We start from the raw sequence: 14,211 nt of genomic DNA on the forward strand, positions 1-14,211 counted from the left end.
TATTCAACTTTTGTCGGTTTGAAATTGCTCCCGAATTGTCAAGGCCAAGTCGGCAAGGACAGATATAGCAGTGACTCAAACATTCAGTTGAGCACTGCTCGACTCGGCCTTGACTTGGAGAAGATCTTTCCTTGTCGCGCTTACTGATTTGTTAGCTCTATCATCTGAGTTATGTCTATCCAAACGCTCTTCCAACATTAGGAGGTACGTAGCTCCGATAGCTGAACTGGCCGAGTCACTGCTTTAATCTGTTTTGAGCGTTTGCTTTGTTCACATGGGCAGCGATTTTGATTTGACTTGGCACCCACTAAAATTGCTTGAAAGTTAGGGGAAAGTCTGCCATGTGAACGGCACTTAAAAACACTTGATATTATTTCAATGTTCATGCTGCCATTAATCATTATATCATAAGCACATGTATCACTAAAAAATACTGTTCTTACTTATTTTCTTATTAAATGTTAATGTTGCTGTTCAGATATCAGAAATTATTCAAGTCAAACACATGAACACACAGAACAGTCAACAAGGTTAGTCTCATTTCAATGTTCATGCCGCCATTATTAGTTAATATTACGGGGGAAAAAAAGCAATTTTTCCTTGTTTGCTTATTAAATGTTTTTGAACACACTCATATTCTTCAAGAAAACTGTAATTTTTTTGTTATAAAAGCCTAAACACATACACCCCTCCCCCCCCCCCCCCCCCTCCACACACCCTTTATTTTTTAGGACAAATAAATGATAAATTTTGCAATCTGGGGATCTCAACAATGATCGGTGGAGCTTTGGGAATGCTAGATATACGCCAACATACAGGCAAATCTCATGCCTGTGGGGATGGGGAGATAGCTCAATCGGTAGCGATGCTGGCTTCAAAAACAGTTGTCGTTATTGGCGTGGGTTCGATCCCCACATTCGGCGAGGGATTTATTTCCCAGAGTCAACATCGTGCAGACTCTCCTCGGTGGCCGAACACCCCCGTGTGCACGCATGCGCACGATAAAGAACCCAAGTTCACAGCGAAAGTCTCAGGGCTTGGAAACATGAATACACGCATGCAGAAAAAAAATATGGATAGCGCCGTATACTGTATGGCAGCTCGCTTTCCCCAGGGAGAAAGCAGCCCGAATTTCCATGAGGGTAACCTCACAGGACTATATACAATCTTATCCTTATCCTCCTATGCGTGTTATTGTTAACTGTACATAAACAGTTAAATTGCACACAATATTCAAATACGTACCGATGTGTCTCCCGCTTGAGACACGCCTCCTTCAGTCCCACGTTGACAGTGTCCTCATCGATCTCCACTGTAATACAACAAGAGTTCGAGAAAATGACAAATACAGTTGAACCCCCATTTTAATGCCCGATACATGGAGTGGGAAGCAAAAATAAGTACCACTACCGGGGCTGAGGTGCACAAAGCGAAACTAGGTGCCACCCAACTGGGTGGGGACAAGCCGCGGGGTCTGATGCACAGTGAAATCACAACAAATGTGTTAACTAACATTACCATGGATTGATGGAAGTTTAAGAATCAAATTCAATATCATGCTTTTTAAACTAAAGTGCACCTACAAAAGTACAAACCACCCATCCAATCTAACAACAAGAGGCGAAGCCTTCAAGGCTCACGTAAGAAATCGACAAACAGTAACACAAACTCAATCACTCCGTCACACACACACACACACACACACACACACACACACACACACACACACACACACACCCACACACACACACACACACGCACGCACGCACGCACGCACGCACGCACGCACGCACGCACGCACACACACACACACACACACACACACACACACACACACACACACACACACACACACACACACACACACACACACACACACACACACACACACACACACACACACACACACACACAGAGAGAAAGAGCATAGGTGAAACTGTGCAAGAAAGCGACACTAGATCTAGATCTGTCTGTCTGCATGTAGCCTACTTACAAGGACACGACTGCCAACTAGTCTCGGCGCGCTCAAAATAATAATGACCGAGACTGTCAGTACTTCCTTCGCGTGACGTCTAACCCTCTTACGTCATAATGTGACGTCAATGTAATGTGACGTCTTCAAATGTTAGAGTTTCTACCACAGACATACACACGCACAGACGCACGCACGCACGCACGCACAGACAGACAAAGTTACGATCGCATAGGCTACACTTACGTGAGCCAAAAAAAGTCATACTGTAAAATGTTCAACTGCAAGTGTACTGAATGAGTGTTCTTTACTTACAATCGTAAATTTCACTATGATGAAACTTCTGAAGTGAGTCGAAGACCTTGCCCGTTTCCACCAATGTCACTGAAGACAGAAAAAAATAACAATTATTGAAGTAATTAAACATACACTTTTTTTCTGAACTAATCATGGAAACTAAATACGTTATAAGGTAAAATAAGTTAGAAGGCAAACACGGAACAGTAACATATCATTATATTATATTATTTATACTTATAATTTGTTGTACATGCAGCTACCGGGAGGACGTCAGCCAGAAGTTATTCCGGACTGAATGTTTCTTCGCCAATTTCAAGCGGTACAATTATCTTGAGGGAGAAAAGCATGTCAAGATCTTGCAACTGAAGCAGATTTGTGATGTAATTCGATCGATTTTACCCCAAATTTGATTTATTCGAAAACGCACCCAGCGGTTACGTCCCTTGCAAGTTGCATAAGAAAAGAAATATTTTGTTTTGAAGCTAATTTTAAACTAGTTAGGGCGGGGATATAGCTCAGTCGGTAGCGCGCTGGATTTGTATCCAGTTGGCCGCTGTCAGCGTGAGTTCGCCCCCACGTTCGGCGAGAGATTTATTTCTCAGAGTCAACTTTGTGTGCAGACTCTCCTCGGTGTCCGAACACCCCCGTGTGTACACGCAAACACAAGACCAAGTGCGCACGAAAAAGATCCTGTAATCCATGTCAGAGTTCGGTGGGTTATAGAAACACGAAAATACCCAGCATGCTTTCCCCGAAAGCGGCGTATGGCTGCCAAAATGGCGGGGTAAAAACGGTCATACACGTAAAATTCCACTCGTGCAAAAAAACACGTAGTGTACGTGGGAGTTTCAGCCCACGAACGCAGAAGAAGAAGAAGAAAAAACTAGTAAAAATACCATTTCTCATTCGAAACTAGAATCCAAGGTGGGAATACATGGTCCAAAGTTTGATCAGCAGCACTTTGGAGGGGCGGGGAATAGTCAGTATTAAGTTTGTGTGAGATAAACAAAGCCGGCTGACGTCCTCCCTATTGCTGCAAGTCTTTGTTGTAGTGTACACAGAATTTCTGTAACACACAAAAGGTTTTTTTTTTTATACCAGCACTGATTTTATTAACTTGATTCTTATCCCGTTTTAGCAGATCAATTTATGGGAGCCATGCAGGTAAAAACTAAACTGTACAGAATAAATATATCCTTCGATGCTTGTGCAAGCACATAGGGCAAACTTCCACGTATACATGTATCCTTTGACTCAATCAGTCAACTCAATGTTTGCAGAGATCAGAGATCTTGGACTCTGAGCACAGGCGGAAGGTATTGTTCACTGGACCACTACTTTCATAGAAAGACTACAAGGTATGACACTCAACTTCGAGTCGTCTGTGTTCTTGGAGTCGCTTCCTGCGGACAATTTTTTTGTTCAAGACGGTTTGCCTCTTCCTACAGTCTGTGTGAGGTCAAATAAATACAGTTGAATGATTGTTTTAACTGTATGTACCTTTAATTTTCAGCTGCCGTCCGCTGCAGGTTGTTTTTAACCATCATTTGGACGAATGTTCGTTTGCGAACCGCTATCCTGTAGTTGGTAAGAAATCATGCATCCCGCACCGAATATGCATACCAGTCTAAAACATATGTAAATATTGCAGCAAATGGAAGCTACCCACGGGAGTTTCAGTTTAGGTTTTTGGCATAACAACGGAATAACAGTAACCGTGCACGGAAGCGATGCAGACGATTTCAATCGACCAATGAAAATAATCATCGAATATCCGGTTATTTATATTATAACCAATGATCGCATCGGACTACTATCTCCTCGGACATACGACGATCATCATTCGCACAGGATCTAAGTGGTATGCCGTTGACAGACACGTTTGGTCGCACAAAATACGGTTTAAAAACATGCAGCGGACAGGCAGCTAAATATAAAAGGATAGTTAGAACATTCATTTATCACGGCATTTGTAAAGTTACAAAGATTCTTGACATTGGCAATTATTTTTTGCATAATTTTTTTCTGAAGTTAGTGGAGGACGACTCGAAGCTGAGTGACAAACCTTGTAGTCTTTCTATGAAAGTAGTGGTCCAGTGAACGATACCTTCCGCCTGTGCTCTGAGAAGGGCTTTCAATGTTTCATTGTTTCAACATGTCGCAACTTCGAAAGCTTTCTCAAACAAAGCGAATACCATGCATAGTACCTTTGAACAAAGTGATCGTCTGGTTTTCAACGTCAATATTCTGGATATCACCAGAATGTTGCACGTTATCAACTTTTGTGCGAAAAGTTGCTCTGCAGCCGAACATATGCACCCACGCGTCAGCCATTTTGAACAGGGAGGTTAGCAACAGTGCGACGAGAGTGACTTCCCTTGCTATCGCTTATCGCAAAGATGCTCTCTCTCAGTCTCTCTCAAGAATATTTTCCACGGTGTGTGTGCGGTGTGCCGGGTGTAGGCCTATGTAGTGACGAAGTGTGTAACTGTGTGCATGGTGTGGGTGGTGGTGTGTGTGTGTGTGTGTGTGTGTGCACGGCGATAGCCGCGACGAACTGCCGGGGCGTAATTTTAAGTGTTTTAAAAACAATGTTTAGTTAAGAGGGCCCCAAAGGGTTTAAAATCGTGATCGTGATTGGCGTTTTTGAGTCACTTGAGAAAAAGTGACTCTATGTAATCGGTCAGTGTTAGTCTGTCCGGCCGGCCGGTCCGTAGACACCACCTTAACGTTGGACTTTTCTCGGAAACTATCAAAGCGATCGGGCTCATATTTTGTTTAGTCGTGACCTCCAATGACCTCTACACTTTAACGATGGTTTCGTTGACCTTTGACCTTTTTCAAGGTCACAGGTCAGCGTCAAAGGAAAAATTAGACATTTTATATCTTTGACAAAGTTCATCGGATGTGATTGAAACTTTGTAGGATTATTCTTTACATCAAAGTATTTACATCTGTAGCCTTTTACGAACGTTATCAGAAAAACAAGGGAGATAACTAGCCTTTTCTGTTCGGCAACACACAACTTAACGTTGGGCTTTTCTCGGAAACTATAAAAGTGACCGGGCTCAAATTTTATGTGAACGTGACTCATTGTGTTGTGAATAGCAATTTCTTCCTGTCCATCTGATGCCTCATATAATATTCAGAACTGCGAAAGTGACTCGATCGAGCGTTTGCTCTTCTTGTTTGACCTTTCTGTGACCGTGATTGTCGAAATTTCCATTTCTGTGATCGTGATGGGACTTTGCCCGTGATCCGTGATGACAAAAAAATCAAGTCTCGTGATCGTGATCGTCATTTGTTTTCGTGATCGTGATGGGCATTCTTGCAAAGCATTTTATTTTCAACGTACATTTTTCACAGCTGTATCACTCTATGATCCTCTATTCGTCAAGGTGTTTGTGATCGTGAAAACAAAAATCAAGGTAACTGTGATCGTGAAAGCTAAAATGTCCCTTCCCGTGATCGTGATGATACCCCCCCTTTGGGGCCCTCAGTTAACGCGGCCTTCGCCCGAACCCCTCCCATCTCCACACACATGTCACGTGACACACACACACACACTCAGGGCCGGATCCAGGGGCGGTTTCCAGGTGCCCGGAACCCCCCCCCCCCCCCCCCTGGCCTGACCATGTACCTCCTCCACGGGAAGACGCATTGCATCTGCGTAGTTGAAAACAATCGTACACATATTTTGCCAATTGCCTTTGGATGTCGCTGTCAGTAAACAAAGAACTGACTCTTATTTCATCACTGCCGGTGGAAGTATTCAGTAATAACTGTTGCCTGAGATGAGCATACATTGTACACGAATCAAGGAAGTGAAGTTCATCCTCCACCACTCCACAGTTTCTGCATAGTCTTTCCTCCCTTGGTGTTCCCGTGTATCTGCCTTTTTCGATTTCTAAGTCATGGGCACTTATACGTAGTTTGCTCATAGCCTGTCTGTGTTCTTGTGTTAGCAAAAGATAGGGTTGTAGAGAGTAGTCGTGTGACACTCCCTTGTAAAACTGTAGTTTGGATGAGTTGCCTTCTTTTTACATTTAGTCAAGTTTTGACTAAATGTTTTAACATAGAGGGGGAATCGAAACGAGGGTCGTGGTGTATGTGTGTGTGTGTGTGTGTGTGTGTGTGTATGTGTGTGTGTGTGTGTGTGTGTGTGTGCGTGCGTGCGTGCGTGTAGAGCGATTCAGACCAAACTACTGGACCGATCTCTATGAAATTTTACATGAGAGTTCCTGGGATTGATATCCCCGAACGTTTTTTTCTTTTTTTCGATAAATGTCTTTGATGACGTCATATCCGGCTTTTCGTGAAAGTTGAGGCGGCACTGTCACGCTCTCATTTTTCAACCAAATTGGTTGAAATTTTGGTCAAGTAGTCTTCGACGAAGCCCGGACTTCGGTATTGCATTTCAGCTTGGTGGCTTAAAAATTAATTAATGACTTTGGTCATTAAAAATCTGAAAATTGTAAAAAAAATATTTTTTTTATAAAACGATCCAAATTTACGTTCATCTTATTCTCCATCATTTGCTGATTCCAAAAACATATAAATATGTTATATTTGGATTAACAACAAGCTCTGAAAATTAAAAATATAAAAAGTATTATCAAATTTTTTTTTCGAAATCAATTTAAAAACACTTTCATCTTATTCCTTGTCGGTTCCTGATTCCAAAAACATATAGATATGATATGTTTGGATTAAAAAGACGCTCAGAAAGTTAAAACGAAGAGAGGTACAGAAAAGCGTGCTATCCTTCTCAGCGCAACGAATACCCCGCTCTTCTTGTCAATTCCACTGGCACTGCCTTTGCCACGGGCGGTGGAGTGACGATGCTACGAGTATACGGTCTTGCTGCGTTGCGTTGCGTTCAGTTTCATTCTGTGAGTTCGACAGCTACTTGACTAAATGTTGTATTTTCGCCTTACGCGACTTGTTTACTTTTAGTCAAGTTTTGATTTGTCCTCCAGAGCCTGACAAATTGAGTTTCTACATGTTTTGTTAGCGCGTGTTTCAGTCTTGCCGGGTGTATTGTGCTTTGGTTTTGCCACACGTGTTTGAAGCCTGAGGAAGTCAGGAACTCGCGTACAAATAAGAGCCATTTATTTTCCTCTTTATGTTCTAGTGAGAGAAGGCTTGAGTAAGTTTGCCTAAGAAGCCCATGTTGGTCAGATTCCATGATGTGTAACCAAAATGATATGATCTGTCCCAATATTTTTGTGCTGATCGGAAATCTGCCCAATTCAGCCAGTACTGGGAAATTCATTGATTTTCTGTGTACTCCTAAAAGTTTTCATGCGGAAGGACAGTCGTTATACATTTTTCAAGGAGATTATTCTCAAGGTTCTGCGTGTCCTTTAGGTTTATATATTTGCAGTAAGGGAGCCAAATTTCAGAGCCAAAGGTCAGAATAGGTGCAACTAGTGTATCAAAGAGTTTCGCCATTACTGGGACACTTGTTCTTTGTTCGTACTGCTCGTTTGAGCGAGTGCAGAGCTTTGCTCCCTTGCCGGGAGAGATGGTTCTGTGCCATTTTCATGTCTCCGCGTTTATTGAATATGATGCCGAGATATTTATAGTTGTCTGTAGTATTGATTATGGCATCGCCAATTTTGAATAAGAGGGGGAGTATGGGTTCGTGCTTGGAGAAAACTATCACCTTTGTTTTTTCGCGATTAATTTGTACATGTTTTAATCTAGATTTCACAACATTTTTTTTGGGGGGGAGCATCCCTCCACTAATGCACCCCTACCACAATTTAGACCCCCCCCCCCCTCTCACCCAACTTAGGTCCGGCCCTGACACTTGTCACACACACACACCGTGACACACGTGACACTCTTTACACAATCACACCCCGGCACACACACACACTACAAACACGTACACACACTGACACAAACAAACACCCGTTTTCAGTCCTCGTGGCATGTCCTCATAAACAAAATCCTTGCTGAGCAAACCGCACCGAGTTTCATCACTAAATAATAACAATTTTGAGTCCCCATGCCAAAAACAGATCGAGGAAAATCCCATTTTCCGCCACGATCGACCAATGAAAATCCGGGGGGGGGGGGGGGGGGAGGGACTGCCTCGCGCTTGCGAATCAGTGTCGATCGTACGACGTACCGCACCACGCGACTTCACAGACTGATAGGGAAGCATAGAGAAACAGACTGTCTGACGAAAGCTTTGCCACGATGGCGGCGGTGTAAACGTCAGTCACTCACGCTTTCCCTATCGTCATTGTTCCCTGCGTAGTTGTCAGTAAGGTTTGCATCATTTCTACTCGAGCCATATCGAGCTGTGGACCTGAGTGTGTCAGTGTCTGTTATTGTGTGATCGTACGGTGAACAGGGGCCTACTGTTCTACTAGCGAATGTTTTGTGTTCATCACCGACCGAGACATATTAGCATCCACGCTAGCTCCAGTGTACTCAGTGCTACATTACAAGTACACGTGGTTTTGTTGACATATTCGTGGCAGTCTAAAGATAAAGGCACACGTCACCTCTGATTCTGATGCAAATTCGTTGGGGGAGATGCGCAGATTGCTGTTATCCGTCGCACAAAACACACGTGTGTTGCTATAACTCTCTTCTGATTGTGTTTATCGGCACAATGTTTCTGTGCACATAACATTGCCACAAATCAAGGTTCAAGTTCAAAAGAGGGAAGATTCAAAGTCTGCACCGCTGTTTCATGATTAGATAATGATAATTAGACTGATTGGGAGCAGTTCAGCTACAGAATATATCGGTCCCAAGCTCAACAGGCTAAAAGTCGATCACGACTTGCATCGTAGCATAGTCCGTTAGGTCTGCTTTAGATGCTGACGATGCATTGACCAAAACTTTGTATCTCACTTCATCCGGGGTGGTCGAGGAACTATTGTGTGTAGACAGTTTGACCATTCACTGCTTGATTCTGCTATGGTCAGTTAGTGTCCAGTCGTCCTAAGCTGTGACTGATTTCAATCAATATTTACTGGACCGGTCAGTCAGTGTTATAGGCTGCTGTTGTTCTTTTGTTTGCAGTTTTGGGACATCTGTCACTGCGTAAGGTAAGACTGGTTGATTTTGTTGTTGTTATTATGTTAAAGGCTGTAGGTGTGTGCAATTAGCACGAATGAGGGGAAAGGGAGACGGAGTAACAGATGGCCAGACCAATTTGAGTGGGCGCGCGGACTGCAGTGAGGGGGGGGGGGGGGGGTGGGGGGTGGATGGGGGAGTGGAGGGGGAGTGAAGATGCAACTCATGCCAATCTGTGGTAAAAATTACTCTGCTAGCTTTAGGTTTTTACCGTAGAGCTTCTTCTTTCTTCTTCTTCTTCAGCGTTCCTAGATTACCGTAGAGCGATTCAGGCTTTCTATGGATTGTGTTATGTGTTTGGACTCTGTCGTTGCAGCGTTTACGCAGTTTAATATTGTCGATGACTGAATGATTGATACTGATGACAAGAGAGAGAGAAGGGGGGGGGGGGGGACGTCGATCGATTTCATGGAGATCGAAGATGCAAAATGAAAACCCCTGTATTGACGCTGTGCACGCAGGAAGACTCTCCACAACTACAATGACACGTGTAACATCTATACAGGGCCGGACCAAATGAGTTGTAAGGGGGGGGGGTTCCTCCTTTTGGAGGGGGGGGGGGGGAATCAGCGAAGTGGCGAAGCCACATGCTTTGCAGGCGCGCGAACTAGGGGGGTCCGGGGGCATGCTCCCCCGGAAAATTTTTGAAAAACGGTTAAAATCTGTGCAATCTGGTGCATTCTGGGCCTTGTTTTGAGGGTTAAGAGCAGCATTGTGGGGGGTACCTTTTTCTCATCGGATTTCACATTGAATAAAATTTGTTAGAGACACACACAAAATTTATTAAAAAAAAAAACAAAAACAAAAAAAAACCACTCAAAGCAAGGTACATGCTTTTTCCAGGGGTGGGGTTCCGGAACCCCTGGAACCCCCCCCCCCCCCCCTGGGTCCGGCCCTGTCTATACATAGATGCCCAGAAAGCCTCCAATATTCCAGGCGTTCCACACAGACTTCACCCCCAAGGGAAGACAAAGGAAGGAAGTGCTGTGCTTGGCTCTTTTCCCCTCTCCTCGGTCGTGGTATCGATTTTACCGTCAACCTCTCTATGGCAAGCACCCACCAGAAATCGTAAGGGACGGCGCCAAACTGATCAATAGCCACAGAAACATGGGGTGGGGGTTATTTGGGACGGATTCAGGATGTGTGGGTGTTAGGTTGGATCGGATTGAAAGAGGGTGGGGAGGGCGACACGCCGAGTGTGGTATGAGTACCAGGAGACGACTGTGCCAAATTTGGAACCATATTTTCCCTCGAAAACGACGTATGGCTGCTAAATGGCGGCGTAAAAACTGGCATACACGTAAAAACTCACTCGTACAAAACACGAGGGAACGTGGGAGTTTCAGTCCATGATCGCAGAAGAAGAGAAGAAGAATTAGAAGGAACAGTATTTTCAGAGGTGAAATGGGTAGTTGGGGATGGGGGTACCACTGTGTGCATGCGTAATGTGTGCCTGTGTCACTGTGTGTGTGTGTGTGTGTGCCAAATTGGGAATCATATTGTCAGAAGGATCAAGTCAGTTGTGGACATGGGAGTATCTGCCCTGTTTCCCGTCTGGCGGATGAATGATTGGACCATTTGTGTGGTTTTTCTGTTGTGCCTAAAGCCTGATGTTAATTGGGCGAGGTCGACTTGGCGAAGACCGCCCTGATATGGCCCTTCGTGGTCGGCTGGGCGTTAAGCAAACAAACAAACAAACAAACAAACAAAAGACTTTGCGAAGGCTTCAGTTCCTGAGGCTCGCTGCACGAAGTTTTTGCGGCGAAGCCAACTTCCGGTACAATTGTAGACAGCCTTTAGATTGGGTATAGACTCTATCAGGAACAACCGCAGTTGAATTTAGATACGCCTCAACATTATCAACCGTTTCCCCGAAATGACAGTGCGCAATACTCGGAGTAAAACACGATTTTCACGGCTGCTGGTAAAATGAAAGAGTAAACAAGTAGATTTTTTAAAGATTTTTTTAAGGATTTCATAATTATACAGGAATTTTTAGTTTTTATAGTTTGAAACCAGGCTGTTTTAGAAAAAAAACTTGATCAAAAATGCACACCAAACACAAACTTTATTAGAGCTACATACTGAGCAACACTAGTGCTAGCTATTTTCCTGGTACTGTTTCGGTGAAATTAGAACTAGTTCGAGTGCCTGTGGCCAAGGAAACGAGCAGATCTTGAAAAATGTATATTTTAGACCATTTTCTAGACGGCTTTGTAAAACGAATGGGGAAACAGTCTTTTCCATCAGACGAGAACTCTTGAGGGTTACCGTGAAATTGGTTGTCGGAAGCGTGTAAATTAAACGAGAACATATTTGTGGATAGAAGAGAGAACAGCGAGAAATCAATATTAAAGGCTGACATAGTCTTATTCAATTAGTTTAATTACTTCCAGGGCTTTTCCCATCGTTGCGGGGATGTATAACTTAAGCTTCCTGCAAAGTGTTAGGTGTGAAGTCCTTACCAATTACGAGAAATAATTAATTCTTTATTGCATTGTTTAGCAACATTTCTCCAGGACTTGGGCTAATTTTAGACCGTTGACGTCACTTCGTGACGTTTCGTAAACCAAAGATGGCGTTTGAGACTGTTCTGTTTACATTCGACACTATCAACACCACTTTGCAATACTGAAATATTTTTTTCTGTGTTCGAAAGCTACAGCCAATCGTTATTATATCCCCTTAGGTACAGTTTTATAACATTATTGGCACATGTAAACAATACGAATTAATTAATGAACGCTACGAATATGGCAGCCTTTAAGCGCAACAGACTGAATGCAAAATACGCCAGTTTTAAAGACAAACGACACCGATTAACCAAACCAAGACGTCTTTTTTTGACACTCTCTTCCAAAGTAAAACGTCTGACGTCAAAGTTACAGAAGACGTCATAATGCGATTAATGACGTCACGTCAACTGCTGTCGCTTCTCCTGCAGGTATCCCAGAAACCGACACAGAATTTCGAGGACAAAATTTGTTTTGTCTCTCTGTCAGCAGGAGATAATTACTCGTAGGATTACAGCTAGGCTGTGCATGTATCGGTATCGTATATCATTAACAGCGTACGGGTAAGATGTCTACATCTGCCTTCCCCAGCACAATGATACCCTAAAGCACTTTGTGCTAACGAGTATTGTTGGACAAAGTTTTTGTCCTACGTAGAAATGTGTAATGCGTCGAATGAACACTGGAACTCCCTTCTTTGAGCCCTGTGTGTGTGTGTGTGTGTGTGTGTGTGTGTGTGTGTGTGTGTGTGTGTGTGTGTGTGTGTGTGTGTGTGTGTGTGTGTGTGTGTGTGTGTGTGTGTGCGTGTGTGTGTGTGTGTGTGTGTGTGTGCCGGTGTGTGTGTGTGGGTGTGTGTGTGAGTGTGTGTGTGTGTGTGTGTGTGTCCTTACTTGCTTGCCTGTACGTGCGTGCGTGTGTATGTGTGTGTGTATATGTGTGTGTGTGTGTGTGTGTGTGTGTGTGTGTGTGTGTGTGTACATGTGTGTGTGTGTCCTTACTTGCTTCCCTGTATGTGCGTGCGTGCGTGTGTATGTGTGTGTGTATATGTGTGTGTTTGTGTGTGTGTGTGTGTGTGTGTGTGTGTGTGTGTGTGTGTGTGTGTGTGTGTGTGTGTGTGTGTGTGTGTGTGTGTGTGTGTTTAATTTTGTGTTTTGGAGAGGGGCCAAACATCGTATTACTTTTTGAGAAAAAAAAGTGTTTTGTTTTTGTTTTGTTTGCTTGCTGTTGTCATTAATTTTAAATATATGTACACATTTTGCTAAACGTTTACATCCATGCTCATCTTAGTTATTTACATTAGCATACAAAATGTCACGAAGATGCGATGATAAGCGCCATCGATTTCGGTTTTTACAATTGTTCACGCCATTCGCCCCCTTAATACAAGTCTGATAGAGGCTCCGAAGACTTTGACTGCTATTTCTTAAAATTCTTTTTCTTTCTGACTGAACAACCCCGGAAGGCATTTTTATGGAGTATGCCTCATTACATGCGGAAACGAGTTGAAAGGACAGAGGGAAATCAATATGAAGAACAACAGCATGGTTGAGTTTAAAATAGGCTATATATATTCAGGTGTATATGGTAATGTATATATAATTTATGTGTCTTTAGATCTATGTCGGAGGATTTGCTACCACAGAAAAATAATAAAAGTATAGACTTGTACATGTGAGATATCTATGTCACTATCTCTGTAACTCCGTCGCGATATAACCTTCGTGGTTGAAAACGACGTTAAACACCAAATAAAGAAAGAATCTCTGTCTCTCTCTTTAACACACACACACACACACACACACACACACACACACACACACACACACACACACACACACGAAATGACATATTTTTGAATTCTTGTCCTATGTCTCTCTTTCTACCCCACCTCCACTCTCCGAGAGTCTTCATCTGTCTCTGTCTCTCTCTCTCTGTCTCTCTCTCTCTCTCTCTCTCTCTCTCTCTCTCTCTCTCTCTCTCTCTCTCTCTCTCTCTCACTCTCTCTTTAGCACACATATCAACTTTGCTTCAACACTTTGGGATAACTGCAGTGATGTTCATCTCAAACGACTCAATTCTCTTCATCGCCGTGCTGCAAAACTAATTCTGCATGAGTCAAATAAGCCAACAGATGATAAATTAAAGCTCCTTAATTTCCTTCCCTTGAAAGATCAGTTGACGCTAAACAAGGCTGTCTTTATGTAGAAAGTAATTAACAATAATGTTCCTGGATATTTAAAATCACATTTCAGACATGCCACAAAAAGATATGGGTCCCAGAACCTGATTCCCCCCATCCCTCGTCTAGACTTGTATAAGTCAAGT

The 14,211-nt window shown here is 43.2% G+C and overlaps 2 protein-coding genes across 2 annotated transcripts in view; one reads left to right on the plus strand and one right to left on the minus strand.

The window, feature by feature from the left end:
• The window catches only part of LOC138968337 (streptococcal hemagglutinin-like), a 29,243-nt gene extending 24,641 nt beyond the window's left edge, over positions 1-4,602 (minus strand). Inside the window, exons 1-3 of the mRNA XM_070340896.1 lie at positions 4,480-4,602; positions 2,288-2,356; positions 1,246-1,312 (exon numbers count right to left, since the gene is read on the minus strand). Of these exons, the coding sequence (XP_070196997.1) occupies positions 1,246-1,312; positions 2,288-2,356; positions 4,480-4,585 (242 nt within the window). The 5' untranslated portion in view covers positions 4,586-4,602. The remainder of the gene's footprint in view (positions 1-1,245; positions 1,313-2,287; positions 2,357-4,479) is intronic.
• Positions 4,603-8,474: 3,872 nt separating this feature from the next.
• LOC138968347 (uncharacterized) overlaps positions 8,475-14,211 on the plus strand; it is a 68,522-nt gene continuing 62,785 nt past the window's right edge. Inside the window, exon 1 of the mRNA XM_070340902.1 lies at positions 8,475-9,345. The gene's annotated coding sequence lies outside the window, so the exon portion shown is untranslated. The remainder of the gene's footprint in view (positions 9,346-14,211) is intronic.

The sequence above is a fragment of the Littorina saxatilis genome, linkage group LG6 (assembly GCF_037325665.1).
Source record: "Littorina saxatilis isolate snail1 linkage group LG6, US_GU_Lsax_2.0, whole genome shotgun sequence".
Lineage (NCBI taxonomy): Eukaryota > Metazoa > Mollusca > Gastropoda > Littorinimorpha > Littorinidae > Littorina > Littorina saxatilis.